The 15,549-nt window shown below is 33.8% G+C and overlaps 1 protein-coding gene across 2 annotated transcripts in view; it reads left to right on the forward strand.

Annotated features, from left to right (window-relative positions):
- The window catches only part of LOC136024863 (uncharacterized), a 73,261-nt gene that overhangs the window by 11,793 nt on the left and 45,919 nt on the right, over nt 1–15,549 (forward strand). The window contains exon 1 of one of the 2 annotated variants that reach the window (XM_065700378.1): nt 10,682–10,735. The exons of the other annotated variant lie outside the window; for it this stretch is intronic. Coding sequence (XP_065556450.1) covers nt 10,716–10,735 — 20 coding nt within the window. The 5' untranslated portion in view covers nt 10,682–10,715. Of the gene's footprint in view, nt 1–10,681; nt 10,736–15,549 lie in introns of those variants that run through there. 2 annotated transcript variants of the gene reach the window in all.

The raw sequence follows: 15,549 nt of genomic DNA on the forward strand, positions 1-15,549 counted from the left end.
CTAGCTCTCTTCATTTTCAAGGCTAATGCCTACCCGTGTACCGAAGCTTATGCGATCCTTTTGTGTGTATCTCATACCATCTAAGCAATTGCACCGACTATAATTGATCAAATATAATGAAATATCAAGCTAAATCAACGGGTGAAACGAGAAACTTAGATAAAAAAGTAAAATTAAATGTGAATGGAAGAAATAAAGAGAATAAGAAAAATCATAAAATGTTTATTACAAGTCAAAATTTTCCAAAATTTTTCTGCAACCCAATACTTCAATAAATTAAAATCTAGAAACCAATTTGGATTCAAGAAGCAAGAATTCAATTTTTGGAATAAATTGAACTCTTGGTATAGCGACAACCAGCCAGAAGGTCAAAAAGCGATTGAACTTTTGTAGAAACAAAACTAGTTCTTTTCAGTTGCAAAGCTAATGCATAATTCTGGTGGGCAGTACTTGACTATTATAGAAATGAAGAAATTATTCAGCTTAGACAAGTTTACAATTTTATTTACTAGAATACATATGACTCTGCTTTATTCCCTATTTGGTCCCGTGACGTGAATAGTCGAGAATATAAACACTAGAAGTTGTGCATCAGCAAATACAGCTGAATAAAGTATGTAACTTTGATTCTGTGTTTACATATAGAATTTCTAATTACATATTTTACTAAGGGGTATGCACAAAAAGGATAAATTCGTATGAGATGCATTTATGTCGGTGGACGCATTACATGTCAAGGGGCTTAGCACTGGATAGCTCCGGGTACTAAATATTATTGAGGTAGGACTGGAAGATCAGAAGAAACTTACAAAATGAAGACCACACAAGTATCAAAAAGAAAACACAGTAACGCAACGTCATTTATTGTTTTGCGATTGGGGTTCCTTTTTGAGCCTACTCAAAACGGCTGCATTATTGACTTTAGAGGCATTTCTTAACAAAGGCCAAGAAAGAAGAATTCTTATATAAGAAGATCTTGTAGTACAATGTCATCTATCCTACTTAACCAGTCAAGTTTATCCTAAGCTAACTTAGGCCTACTTTGTGTGGGCTGGGTCTTTTCGTAAATGATTAAAAAAATCCAAATTAATTTTAGCTCTAATATTATAAAATCAGAATTTCTTAACAAAGGCCAAGAAAGAAGAATTCTTATATAAGAAGATCTTGTAGTACAATGTCATCTATCCTACTTAACCAGTCAAGTTTATCCTAAGCTAACTTAGGCCTACTTTGTGTGGGCTGGGTCTTTTCGTAAATGATTAAAAAAATCCAAATTAATTTTAGCTCTAATATTATAAAATCAGAAATGAGTCATACCAATTTTTCATTTGAATTTTTTTCCACTTTTCTAATGAAGTTGCCGGATACTACACTGTTAGTGGTGCTTGTAGTTTTTAGTCCCCACCTCCCAGCATTGAGTCTAATTTGGGAGCCAAGGCCGTGTTCAGGATTTTCACTCAGGGGGCTCTACAACAAAAACCTTACGAAATGCATCAAAGTTAGTTTATGTATATCTTTGTCATTTTATTCGAATCAGAAAAAATTAAGGGGGGTACCCTCTATGGAAAGGACAGTTGTTGGGAGCACAATGATTATCTATTTATCCCTTTTCTCTAATTACTTTGAGTTCAGTGTCCAAATCACGACATTTATTACTGTACATTTTTGGCCCGACACATTTGTACATTTGCATACGAAAACTGCATAAAGGTAATCGAAGATTTTCCCTTCCCAAAACAATTTGAGTCATAGCCCCACCAGACAAAGTTTCTAGGTATCAAAGGCACCAATTCAAAAAAATTTAGGGGTGGAGGATTTTTTTTTTACCTTTTTTAAATGAAGACACAAAAGTTCTCTTTTTAAAATAACGGGGCGGGGGGGTAATTTTTTTCGAAATTATTTAATGATAATTTCAATTGTTTCTAAATCTAGCTATTGACTACACGCTCTCCCATCCCATTTACACCCCAGCTTAATTCTATAGCACAATAACAAGGCACATTCCTCTTTGCACACATCAACTCAGGAACACGGGGACGTAATAAAACAATGCTTGAATATATAACTGTCAAAAAAAGGCATCAATCTATTCATAGATTTTAAAGTAAAAACAAAGTCTGACCATATATCTTTCATGTTTTGCATGTTTCAATCAAAGAAAAATTCAGTAGTTCAAAAATATTTTGGTTTAAATCATTTGATGAAACTAGCCAATAAAGATCTCCAGCTATAAATAAGACATCTCTAATCAACTGAGCATGCATAAATTTGTCACTGAAAAACGTTTCAATGTAATTACCTTCAGGATGAAGCATATATCCTATCAAAATATTTGAAAGTAACCCGTCAAACAATATTGTATGCCCATTCATTAAATATTCTACTTTCGAAGATGGCGTTTTTTGTTTAATTGCTTTCTTTAGATACAAATTTGTCACTAAAGGGCGGTTTTCGCAAACTTGGAAAGCCGAGGTTGGATTTTTGCGGGTGAATAAGGACAGTAATAACTTTCCATTCGAGTTTTTGCGACTGAAAACGCGTTCCATTTTTTTCTGAAAGTGAATCCAAACTGATCATGGAAAGTAAAGCTGGAAATCACGGTTCTGGCGTAATTTTCAAATAGGCTGCAGAATATGAAAGCATATGGGTACAATAAAATTAAATAAAATGGCTATATTATAAAAAAGATTTTTTTGGCACGAGTGAAGAGGGCCATTTCTTATTTCAAAGAGCAGGTATGCTAGAGAGTGGTCCTTAATTCAAAATCTGGAAGCCAGGGTTCTAGAAAATCCAAGATATTAGCCACCAACCTTGCTGCTTCTGTAAGTATGCTTTCGCATCACCCATGACACTTATTACTTCGATTATTTACATCCATGCTAAATATACTCAAATCTTCCACTATAACAGACGTGTTCGACTAGTTTTCGTGCTCCAAGCGTCAACTTTGCTTTCCATTTTATCGTTTTTGCTTTCCAGCAGATGTCAAGACATGCGACAGGGCAGAAAATTGTTTCCGGGAATGTCGTGAAAACGCTTTAAAAAAAAATTCATATGCAATCGCCCAAATTGAGATCCTGCGATAAAATACCCTAGAGGAAAAAGAGGAAAATGAAGTGTCAATTCACAATGGAATAGGAATATTTCAATGGGAGAATTTAAAAATACTTTTTGTAAAATTGTATTTGACGATCTTTATAATTTAGCTCAGTAGCTACAGGGTGAAGCATATACCCTATCAAAGTATTTTTATATACCCCATAAAAAATTCGAGATTTACTGGCTTGTGTGCTTCTTCGTGAAATGTTCTGTATTCAAAGCTGAGCAAAGATGACTTTTGTGTTTAGTTGCTTTCTATAGTGGCAAACCGCACTTAAAATTAGAATTTAGCTCCGTAGCTGGAGGGTGAAGCATATACCCTATAAAATATTTGAGATTTACTCGCTTGTGTGCTTCTTCACGAAACGTTCTGCATTCAAAGCTGAGCAAAGATGACGTTTGTGTTTAGCTGCTTTCTATAATGGCGAATTTCTTACTAAAAAACTTTCATATGGAATGAGGCAAATTGAGATCCTACGACAGAATAGCCTACAAGTGAAAAAAAGCAGATGAAGCGTTATAACTCGTTGGAATAGGAATATTCCAATGGAATAATTTTAAAATCCTTCTTGTAAAAATGTATTAGGTTATCTTTACACTTTGACTCAGTAGCTACGGGTTGAAGCATATGTCCTATCAAAATATTTGAGAGTAATCCGTCAAATAATATTGTATCCTTTTTCATTAAACATTCTTCATTCAAAGCTAACCAAAGATGGCGTTTTCATTTAATTGCTTTCAATAAGTTATGCGCAAGAATTATGAAATACGCCAGGGAATCTCAGAGATATGATGAAATTCTAGGATAAAAATTTAGAAATAATGTCAATCTTGACTATCATAAATTATATCAATGGCCAAATCGACTGTATTTGTTACCTAACATAGATTTCAATTTTTCCAACTTTTTATTATTTTGTCAGTCGTATTCAATTGGTAATAATTTCACAAGTTGTGTTGGTGTAGGCTAATGATTCTTCTTTTCATTTATTAGATTTAGCACCAAAGTCTGAGCTAATTTCTACTTATTACAATGGTTTATTTAAGCGATAATATCTTTGAATTTAGGTAATGATTTAAAATTTATTTTTTATTTAGATATTAAATGTCAAAGCATCCATTAGGATAATTCATAAATGTCCCCGCCATAGGCTTTTCGTTACCCTAATAAACGACCCGTCCCACAAGTTAGACTTAATAATAAATGGAAATTAGCAGCAAAATGTTGTCGTCAGTTACGGATTTATGCAATATTCTGCTTTTGAGGAGGGGCTCAATGACAAAAAAAATTGACAAAGAGTGCCCGAAAATTCGATAAATTTGGGATTCCAGAGGTTAATCCAGATATTGAAGTCCTACCCCTGCGTATGTCCCTGCCAGTGGTGCAATCCAACGCACGGTTTTCCATACCCTAGGGGGCTAGCTTTAACGACTGAGTTGCAACAGCTGACTACACAGCTAAAGTTTAATTTTTCCAATTTAGATGCTCTCTTTGTCACTGATGGTGTTATATATATTTTATTCATGTCAGTATATTCTGTAAACGGTTAAATAGCACTTCAATTGTTATTCGCTATAGGATTCATCAATGAGCTTCTACGCAAATTGCGTAGAAAACATGAAAAACATTAGGGAAAATCATGATGAATTTTTCTAGGGGGGGGGGGCTTTTCCTATTTATTGGTATAATAATAAAGTAGAACATATTCTTACTCCCTTCTTTTTGGTTTGACATTCACAAATTACCTCACCTTAGTTCCTAATAAGGCAACTAGCGCATCAAGTATTACCCCAATCATCCCTCGTAATGTGCTACTGCCCAGACGTCTCTCAAATGTGATTGTACTGTCGTATGGATGCCCGTCAGTGTATTTTTTAAGCCTGCCTTTTTCCCAGTGCCCCCAATATATTACAACATTGTAGATTTAGCCTGTAAACATCGTAAATGGTAAGGGTGCAAAATTAAAGCTAAACCGGCAAAAAAAATTGCACCTACGCGCAGACACAAAATATTTTTTTTGAAAGTGGAGCATATCAATAAAGATATTTATCTTTTAAGAAGGCGACAGTAATTAAACACCAAATCTGCTAGATTAATAAATAGTAGTTTGAGTTTCGTTATCGACATTGGCGCGCCATGGGATTTCATAGGCGCGACATGTAGTTTTCTTGTCTAATTCTTACATTTTATGACTCAATTTCTATTAGTGTCTAAAGACGCCGCTGAGATTTTGGTCCTACTTGTAACTATATTGTAGATGTTAATTAGTATTTTATTTTTAATTGTTTCCAAGCACCCTCTTAGAGATTTTTAGGGTCACTTTAGCAAGTAAAAAAAGAAGTTCAAAGCATAATCAGAAAGTGATATTCATCCCATTAAGAAAGAACCGAGAAAAAGGGTCAGAGAAAATGAAAAAGAAAACGAACGAGAAAAAGAATGAGAAAAAGAGCATGAAAGTGTCAGGGAAAAGGGAGAGAGGAAAAAGTAAAATAGATATGAAGCAAACGATTTAATTTCACGCATGATTTGGTTTTTGTTTCAGGGATGTCAATCTGAGTGTTTGGGGCAGATGGCAATTGCCTCTTCGATTTTGATTTTTTCCCCTTTTTATTTATGAAAATCGAAAAAAGCTTTCCCATAGATTTAAGAAAATACTTTTTTTCTCGTTTTTTCGATAAAAAACGAAAGAAATCGGAAATACCCCTCGCTCCCCCTGAATTTTTAAACATACGCCTTTTTGTGCATTCGGTAAAAAATGAAATTAGTGCTCACCCCCTTACACTTTTTTGAATTGGCCCCTTTAGTTTGCTTGTGTTTTCTATTGCTCAGAGCTCACAATACTACCTCCTCTCCCAATACTTCCCTTCATTCAGAGAATCATGAAATCGTACCGTTAAATTGCGCCTACCCTTTTCATTCTGGCTGTTGGTCCACGTTCAGATCACGTGTCAGTGAAGCTTTTCAACGCTAAAAACAGTGTATAAAAGGTGGGAAGCATTAAATTACACGGATACATAAGCGAAGCATAGTCAGAAAAAACTGTACGATGCTTGTGTATATGTGGAGCATGTTGATAGAAAAATTAAGTTTACCAGATTTACTCCACATCACAGTTTGGGTAATTTAAAAAGTATTATGTAAAATTTTTTGAAAAATTTAATGCTGTAATCCGTTCCCTCAAACGTAGTTACTTCTACGGATTGCTTGAATTCGTTTATTTATTTATTTATATTCGGAAGTTTCTCTTTGTTTCCAGTTGAGATAATGTCCTCTTTTCTCACTCACAGACTTTAGCTGGAAAATGAAGCTTTGATATCATTTGTGTTTTTGCCATTTCCTAGATACCTAGAAAAATTCTGTTCACAAGTAACTGTTTTATAATATAAAAAGCTTGAAAACTATTTTATTTTTATTTTTTCGATCTACTCTATAATTTATCTTACGGAACATACCCCCTTATGAACTCCTACATCAAAGCAGAGCCAATTTCTACAATCTGGATACTTGTTAATTATTAACATACTAAAGTTAATTATGATTAACTTTAATCATAATGTTAATTATAAATTAATTAATGTTTTAATTAACATTAATTAATTAATGTTAATTATAAAGTGTTAATTATTTAGAACATACTAAAGAATTTTGCTCTGTACCATCTGACAAAAACCGCTTTGTCTCTCTGCAATTATTTAGTATTTGCTTATTTTGAGTGAGAAAACTACGATGTAGGTATATTTTATTTGAATATTTAATATGCAGAGGTGGTTAGGGTCTAGGTTAAGTATTTAATATAATGTGTTCTGGGCGGCCTATTTTCCATAATTTTCTGCTGCAGTTCCAAAAATTTTATTAGTAAAGTATTATATTTTCATCATATTTTGGTATATTTCATCGGGATTAACTTAACTTCACTTCTTGGGTGTGTTCTGAATAAGTACCACAATCTGTTAGTCCAAAAATATTTGGTAACATCCATATTAAAGCTAGATTAGTAATTTACATTTTACAAAAAGTATCATCTTCATACACAGCATAACAAGGGATTGTTCAATTATATACATAAGTGATTAATTTTCGTTACTGTCTTTGTAACTTATATGGAATTTTAAATATGTCCAGACTGTCGCCGACAGTTTGTAAGTTCGCGCAGGCTTAAAAAAGAGCCTTTTTCCGCTTGCAAGAGTACACTACGCATACTAATGTTGATTTATACATATTTTTCAACTTTAAAGTATGCAACTAAATATGCTCACAAAAGGGTTAATATGCTATTACTTCGAGACTTAATCTGTTATATTTGGAAAACATCCCTAACGGTGTTTTTTGCCTGACGTGTACAATCATTTAAAGTATTTTAAATGTTAATGGATTGGTGTTGAGCTTAGCGGTTGGATACGCTGTATAGCATCTTGAGTGTGGTAACTCAAAAGGTGTTATGTTAAATTTTTTAGAAGAGTAATAAAAACTGAGTAATGGGAGGCTTGACTCTATTTAAAAAATCGTGATCACCTTGTGGCACGCGCCACACATTGTGCCGTGCTTTGGCATCAGGTAGTATAGATCAAGATTTACAGCACATAAGTAAATCAACAGTTATAAGGCATTTAACAATCAATGATTGCAATAAAACTTACCGCAAATCTTCGATTTTTTTTTGAAAATATACGTTAATGTCTAAGAAGAATAATTATTCATTGTGGGCTAAAAATTGAAAATAGCAATAGGCCAGCAGAATTTTATTTCATTATGTGACTGTTATTCTTCTAAGACTAAATTTCTGACAAAAATAGTCAATTTTACTCAAATCCTAAATCAGATGGAGTTTCCAAGTATTTTCCAACACAATTCTATTAAGAATTGTGATTCTTCTTGAAAACTGCCGATTAAAACGAAAATTTTTAAGATAGTCTATTGAGAAGCCAGGCTAAATAAAGGGCTTCGCTAGGGAACCATTTCACATGGCATGCAAGAAGTGGCGCAAGGAACTGGCGAATAGAGATGGTGGTTGTTGTCTAATATAAATTAACATGTCTGTGGTTTTCTATGGCGGGAAGAAGCTCTGTATCGTGGAAGTACACCACGCATGGTGTAACAAATGACGCTCCCGAGATCCACAACAGGTGGTGAAGAACGAAGAACCTTAGGGAACAAGGTGTTTTGGGGTCTTGACTCTTATTGAGGACGAGTTGGTAATCCAAGCAAGGTTTTTTTGGGGGATCAAACATGCGAAAAATTTAGTTGACATCAATTTTCCAACTAATTTTGTAGATGGAAAAAAGCGGAGTAAAATTATTTAATTTGAAAAAAAGATTTTTAAACATTTAGAAACTAAAAAAGATATGATAGAATGGATTGGACTAATCGATCTAACTTTCTTTGGTTAATGGGGTAGATTATAAATGTAACGTCCCCATAGAGATAAAATGATTTAATTTGAAAAAAAATGATTTTTAAACATTTAGAAACTAAAAAAGATATGATAGAATGGATTGGACTAATCGATCCAACTTTCTTTAGTTAATGGGGTAGATTATAAATGTAACGTCCCCATAGAGATAAAATGATTTACTTTGAAAAAAATGATTTTTAAACATTTAGAAACTAAAAAAGATATGATACAATGGATTGGACTAATCGATCTAACTTTCTTTGGTTAATGGGGTAGATTATAAATGTAACGTCCCCATAGAGATAAAATGATTTAATTTGAAAAAAATGATTTTTAAACATTTAGAAACTAAAAAAGATATGATAGAATGGATTGGACTAATCGATCTAACTTTCTTTGGTTAATGGGGTAGATTATAAATGTAACGTCCCCATAGAGATAAAATGATTTAATTTGAAAAAAATGATTTTTAAACATTTAGAAACTAAAAAAGATATGATACAATGGATTGGACTAATCGATCCAACTTTCTTTGGTTAATGGGGTAGATTATAAATGTAACGTCCCCATAGAGATAAAATGATTTAATTTGAAAAAAATGATTTTTAAACATTTAGAAACTAAAAAAGATATGATACAATGGATTGGACTAATCGATCTAACTTTCTTTGGTTAATGGGGTAGATTATAAATGTAACGTCTCCATAGAGATAAAATGATTTAATTTGAAAAAAATGATTTTTAAACAGTTAGAAACTAAAAAAGATATGATAGAATGGATTGGACTAATCGATCTAACTTTCTTTGGTTAATGGGGTAGATTATAAATGTAACGTCCCCATAGAGATAAAATGATTTACTTTGAAAAAAATGATTTTTAAACATTTAGAAACTAAAAAAGATATGATAGAATGGATTGGAATAATCGATCTAACTTTCTTTGGTTAATGGGGTAGATTATAAATGTAACGTCCCCATAGAGATAAAATGATTTACTTTGAAAAAAATGATTTTTAAACATTTAGAAACTAAAAAAGATATGATAGAATGGATTGGACTAATCGATCTAACTTTCTTTGGTTAATGGGTTAGATTATAAATGTAACGTCCCCATAGAGATAAAATGATTTAATTTGAAAAAAAATGATTTTTAAACATTTAAAAACTAAAAAAGATAGAATGGATTGGACTAATCGATCTAACTTACTTTGGTTAATGGGGTAGATTATAAATATAACCTCCCCGTATACAAAATTGCAGCGCTTCTATCCAGCAGAACAGAGAAATTTTTACCAATGTTTTCTCATCTAAGTCTTATGTGAGGAATTGTTCTCAAGAAAAGTCTACAAATTTTGCTGCTACTTTCTAGTGAAATTATTGATATATGCGTCACCCCCTTTCTTTTTACTTACGTTTAAGATGTAAACATACGCGAAACGTAAATATGTGTTTTTGTATATTTACGATGTCTTACGATTTTTAATTTTCGGCTATTTTATGGGTAATATCTTCTTTTTTTTTCGATAGTTGAAGAAACCAAGATATTTAATAGGATAAAACTTAACTCCTTTATGTTTACATATTTTATCTTCAACTCTTTTATCTTTTATACCTATTTTCTTTTAGATTTTGTTCCATTTACAGAGCAACTCTTTTTGGGAAACCGCTTACAAAAAAAACAACATAAATAGCCATTGTAAGTATTGTGAAATAGCAAAACAAATCTTATCTATATACAAGGCCATATCCAGGTAGGGTGGTTATCCCCTCCCCCGAAATATTCGTCCGACTCGTAAAAACGTAGCAAAAATAAATATAAACAAATCTTTGATGCGTCTTTAAAGTTTTTTTGTACCCCCCCCCCCCGAAATAATACTTTTGTAACCCCTCTCCTCTAAAATCCTGGGTACGACCCTGTCTACAGGAATTGGGCTATCCACCAACAAGGATAGTTAGATCGGAATATGTCTAATTAAGAAATTTGCGTGGTGTATTATATGATTTTGAATATTACGTGACAAAATATATCCAAACATAGTAAGTCTCACGGGCACTAGATGTCGCAAAAGCAATTGAAAAAATTATTCACCAGCGTAGGAATTTCTGTTTTGTCTGCTTCCGTTGATATGAAGAAAGTCATATATCAGTTTTTTAAGAGGCTTTTTAATTAAACATACACGCTTCAGTCGCAAATATGTGTTCATAGTGTACAGGAGGGATGTTATGTTATTCGATAAACAAAGGTTTGCTTATTTTAACATTTAGCAATCACAAATATGATTTGCAAATTTAAAATTAAATTGGAGGAAGGGGGAGGGACTTTGAAAAAAGAATGAGGAATACGGATCGAAATAAGAAATTACATCGAAATCTCCCTCTCCTTCTGCACTAATATCGTTCACTGCATTAACAAACCTCCTGTTTTCATTCACTTTGACTGACTGTTCCATCTATAGATATTATCTTCAGGAAAAGTAGAAACACCCCTACCTAAATGACCCTAAAGAAAGTATTTTGAGTGTATTACAAAAATCATGCATTTTTATTACTGGTTCGTGGGGATTGGAAAAAATCAAAACACAGGAGTAAAAAAATAAGCCACACATTACATACAAATAAACCATAAAACTAATAAAACAAAAAATAATAAACTAATAAAACTATTGAAGTCGATTGCTGTAGAAATAAATTATACCACTGGTAGTTATGAGCCTTTGAATATATATATATATATATTAATTATTTACACGAAGAAACAATTTTGGATCTCACCCTGATGCTTTTTGGCTGAGACCTTTCGCTTTTTCGCCTGTACAATCTATTTGCTAGAACTATTAAATTGTAATGACAGAAATAACTTTTAATAGTGTACAATATTCCCGACTCATTACCAGTCGTAATGGAATAGCAGTAACCGCAGTCTTGTCCGTGCTTAGAATAACTTAACACTTTGACATAACAAGATATAGTAACACTTGCAAAATGCTGGCAACTCTCTTGAAATGTATTGCAAGTGAAAGGATAAAACCATATAATAGTAAATTATTAGTTGTTAGTAGCAAAACTTAAAGCGAAACAGCTTATTGCCTAAAGTTGAATCGCTCAAGGTAGCAAAATATCCCCTCGAAGCCGATGTCTGTGGGCCAAGTTGGAAATATGTGTTGGTATTCTTGATCACCCATACCATCTCTTATTGGGCTGGCTGTTGGTCTTAAAGAGACTTCATTTTTGAGGTGGTTGTTAGTATTCTGGCTACGTTAAGTTATATTTTGCATGCAGCCCCTTTATACTTACCCCCCCCCCCCTAATGTGCGAATATACACCCTGAACTATATATATCGTATCATTCTCTAAAGCATCTTAATTTTTAACCCCGTATCTATAAATCCAAATCCCCGAATGTGTACTGGCTAACATATAAGTGCCATTTCAGCTTCTCGCACGATCTTCATTAGAATATCTCTATATAAGCCAGTCTTTTCGTGAAACTACTACAGGCAACGAGTTTATGGAGGTGATGAGTTGTCGACCAAGTGGAATAAGGCTTAAGAAGAAGAAGAATTTAAAACCGTAAACAATCAAAAGTATCATAACACTAAGTAATGCCTCAAATTTTCAATGCCTCTGTAATTTTCAGAGAAATTGCCTTGGGACCATTTTGGATGCCCGTATTTCAGACAGTAATCTCTACGAAAAATGTGATTCCTTCCCGTTTTCTAGGCCTATAATCAGAAATAAATTGAGATGGGTAGGAGACGTTCTGCAGATGAAGGGTGGCAGATTGTCAAAGATCGACTTGTTGGTCAACCATATAGGCCTAACGAAAAGCAGGTTGTCCCCGTGTGGGGTTGGAGGAAGTCGTAAGGAAAGTTTGAAGGAAACTGAAGCTTCTTGGGAGGGTGTAAAAAGGGGGACTTTGTATAGATTTGGATGGAAGAGGAGCGTGTGTAGCTGTGCTGGTATCGGGTGGTTTGACGCGGCAGTGAGTGTCAATATTAGTAGTAGCAGTAACAGAGGTGAATAGGGCCAGAAGTATAATGATGAATAAATAGAAAAAACAAAAACTAAATGGGGTATTGATGTATCCTCGAGGGTATTTTCTAACTCATTAAAGAGCATATTTTTACATAAGCAAAAATGTCAACAAAGACGATTACAAGGGGGTTCATAAAGACGGTTAGAAGATAGGAGTCGAAGTTCTAAGTGTTCTGATTGGTTGGCTTGAAAACACCTCTAGTAATTCATTGCGCAGAAAGACTGCAAGGAATTTCCTCTAAACTTCCTTGGACCGACTATAGTCGGTAAAATAGAGCCTTTAAAAGTCATAAAGACTTTCTTGCTGAATACTTTGTTGAGGAACAGCTTATTTTTCAGATGGAACTCTCCTCTTTAGTTCCCTCACATCTTATCTTTTGATTGTTGTTGCGTTGGTAAAAAAGTTATAACCATATCGTGGACACAACAAGACACAAAAATGGAAAGAATTTTCTAAGACAAACTGTATATTTACTGAAACACTTGTGAGGAAATTTATGTCAGAAGGAGGACAAATCCGAAAAGGCAAGCTATATGAACAGTATATGAAACTCTACAACAGATCAGAAGTATATCGTATTTAGAGAGGTGGGTTTGGTTTGGGGGCAAAGATTTACCCTCAGCCTAGGGACGTGATTTTACAGGTAGTTAATATTTTATATTTAATTGTTCATTATCGTATTTTCTATGTATCTCATCTATACTCTTTTTATAGAATTCGCGTATGTCGATACGCGTATATAATATAAAAACGATATCGATCATGAGCAATTCACACGTGTCATCTTTATGTAATCCATATAATTTGTCATTTTTGTTCCTAATTTGGGGTCCTTTTAAAATTATTGGCGGCTCAAGTTTTCCTTATTCCTACTATTTTTAATCAAAGGATACTAAAATACAAATATCTTGCGACCCCATGTCCGATACCTCGGAGCCAATATACAACCTCCGCCAATCAGTTTAAGTACTCATTTCTGATGTTTAATTTTTTACCCTTTGCATAAATATTCCAGTATTGTTGATTCATTTAATTGATTCCTGAAAAAACTGAAAATGGTGTTGATTGTTTTCTTTCAATCATTTCAAAATAGTATACGTGCCTTGGAGAATGTGTGCAAATTACTTTTGTTCGTGGAGCTTTGTTTTTTCTGCAATAAATCTCCGTTTTTATGCTTTTTTTAAGTAATAAATACTTACGTATCTTACATTTTTTTAGTTTAGCTGAAGAGCTTATAAAAGGTAAGGAAGACAGAAATGAGGTTTTATATGGTAAATATACTGAACAACTCAAATAAGTTTTACTGGATTTAAGATTGCAAAATAGGATCTTGAAAGTTTTGCAAGGGGAAAAATATCCTTTATAAAACCCTTAAATAATTCAAAGGGTAAAGAGGTGCGAAAAAACTTTTTGTTAGAAAGGAATTATATTCTTTTGGAATGTCTCTACATTTTGTATGTTATGTATTACTAGTCTTCCACGGGAAAGGAGAAAAAAGCTTAGCTTGCCCTCCCTAGTTGGCACCCAAGGTAACCCCCTCTTTCTTATCTATACCGGTTTAAAAATGGCACTTTTCCATGGGTAGTTTTGGTTTTGTGTGATACAATAACCTAATTTATGTTCCAGAATGTATTTGCTCCAAATAAAGAGAAAACAGCGAGTTGATTATGTTAAGTGTCCGGGCCCTTAAAAACCATCATTATATTTAAAATATAACTCATTTCGCTTTACCTATGCAAGTAGTCGAACTTAGTTTTATTGCAGAGGCTTTACGTAAGCCAAGGTGATGAGATGCAGTAATTGCTATACCTTGTCTGAGAAGTTACATAGGTCGTCAAGTCGGCCACCGAAATCTAAAAATTTTTAACATTTTTTGTCAACTTTTTTTTCTCTTCATCCGATTCGTCAATTATCTCCCCCTGACAATTATAACCGTCTCCTAAGAAAATGTATGTCAATATCCCTGGAGTAGCAATACTAAATTGAAGAAAGGACCAAAGACCATACATTTCTACCTTCTGAGGTCTACCTTCTGATGACAGTTGCGAGAACGGCATGATTTCATCATATAATTGATTCAGCTTGGCCTTGGCAAGCAACCAAACTTAACTCATTGAACAGCCATTACGCAAGCCAAGGTGATTAGATGCAGTAATTGACATACTCCGTCTGAAAGGTTTCACAGGTGATCATAGCCAGGGGCTCAAAATATAAAATTTTTCGATTTTCTGGTATTCCTTACATCTATCTTTGTTATTTGCTATGTTTGCAACTCGCAAGTCTAAAAACCCTGTGACCGGGGCCGTATACGGGACTTTGTTCATGGAGAAGGGGGCACTCTTTTGGGGAGGGGGGATACAAAAGCTTAAAAGGCGCATCAAAATTTGTTTTATACATTTTTTTCTACGGCTTTACTATTCGAACAAACATTTTATGGGAGGGGGATTCAAACCCCTTAACCCAAGGCCGTATCCAGGCGGAGGGTGGATCCCCCCTGAAATGTTGGTCTGATTCGTAAAAAGGTAACAAAATGAATATAAAGAAATTTTTTATGTGTTTTTTTAATTTTTGTACCCCCTCCCCCGAAAAACATCATTCTTTAAAACCCCACCCGAAAAAATCCTGGATACGGTCCTGCCTTAACCCCTCCCCTGAATACGGCCTTGTCTGTGAAATTAAGTAACGAGTACTGAGGAGATAAACACCAAATGAATGTCTCTCACTATACACCTACGCAACGGTTTTTTTATACTTGTTATCTGACATGTTCTGCTATGAGTTCTTCATATTATTAAATAAAAAAAACATGTTTTTTTTAAAATGAAAGTAAGGAGCAACATTAAAACTTAAAACGAACAGAAATTACTACGTGTATGAAAGGGGCTTTTCCTCCTCAACGCCCCGCTCTTCACGCTAAAGTTTGACTCTTTCTCTTAACTCTTTTTTTAAAACAGTAAGAAACTTTAGCGTAAAGAGCGGGGCGTCGAGGAGGAAAAGCCCCTTTCATATACGGATAATTTC

This window comes from Artemia franciscana, chromosome 3 (assembly GCF_032884065.1).
Source record: "Artemia franciscana chromosome 3, ASM3288406v1, whole genome shotgun sequence".
Taxonomy (NCBI): domain Eukaryota; kingdom Metazoa; phylum Arthropoda; class Branchiopoda; order Anostraca; family Artemiidae; genus Artemia; species Artemia franciscana.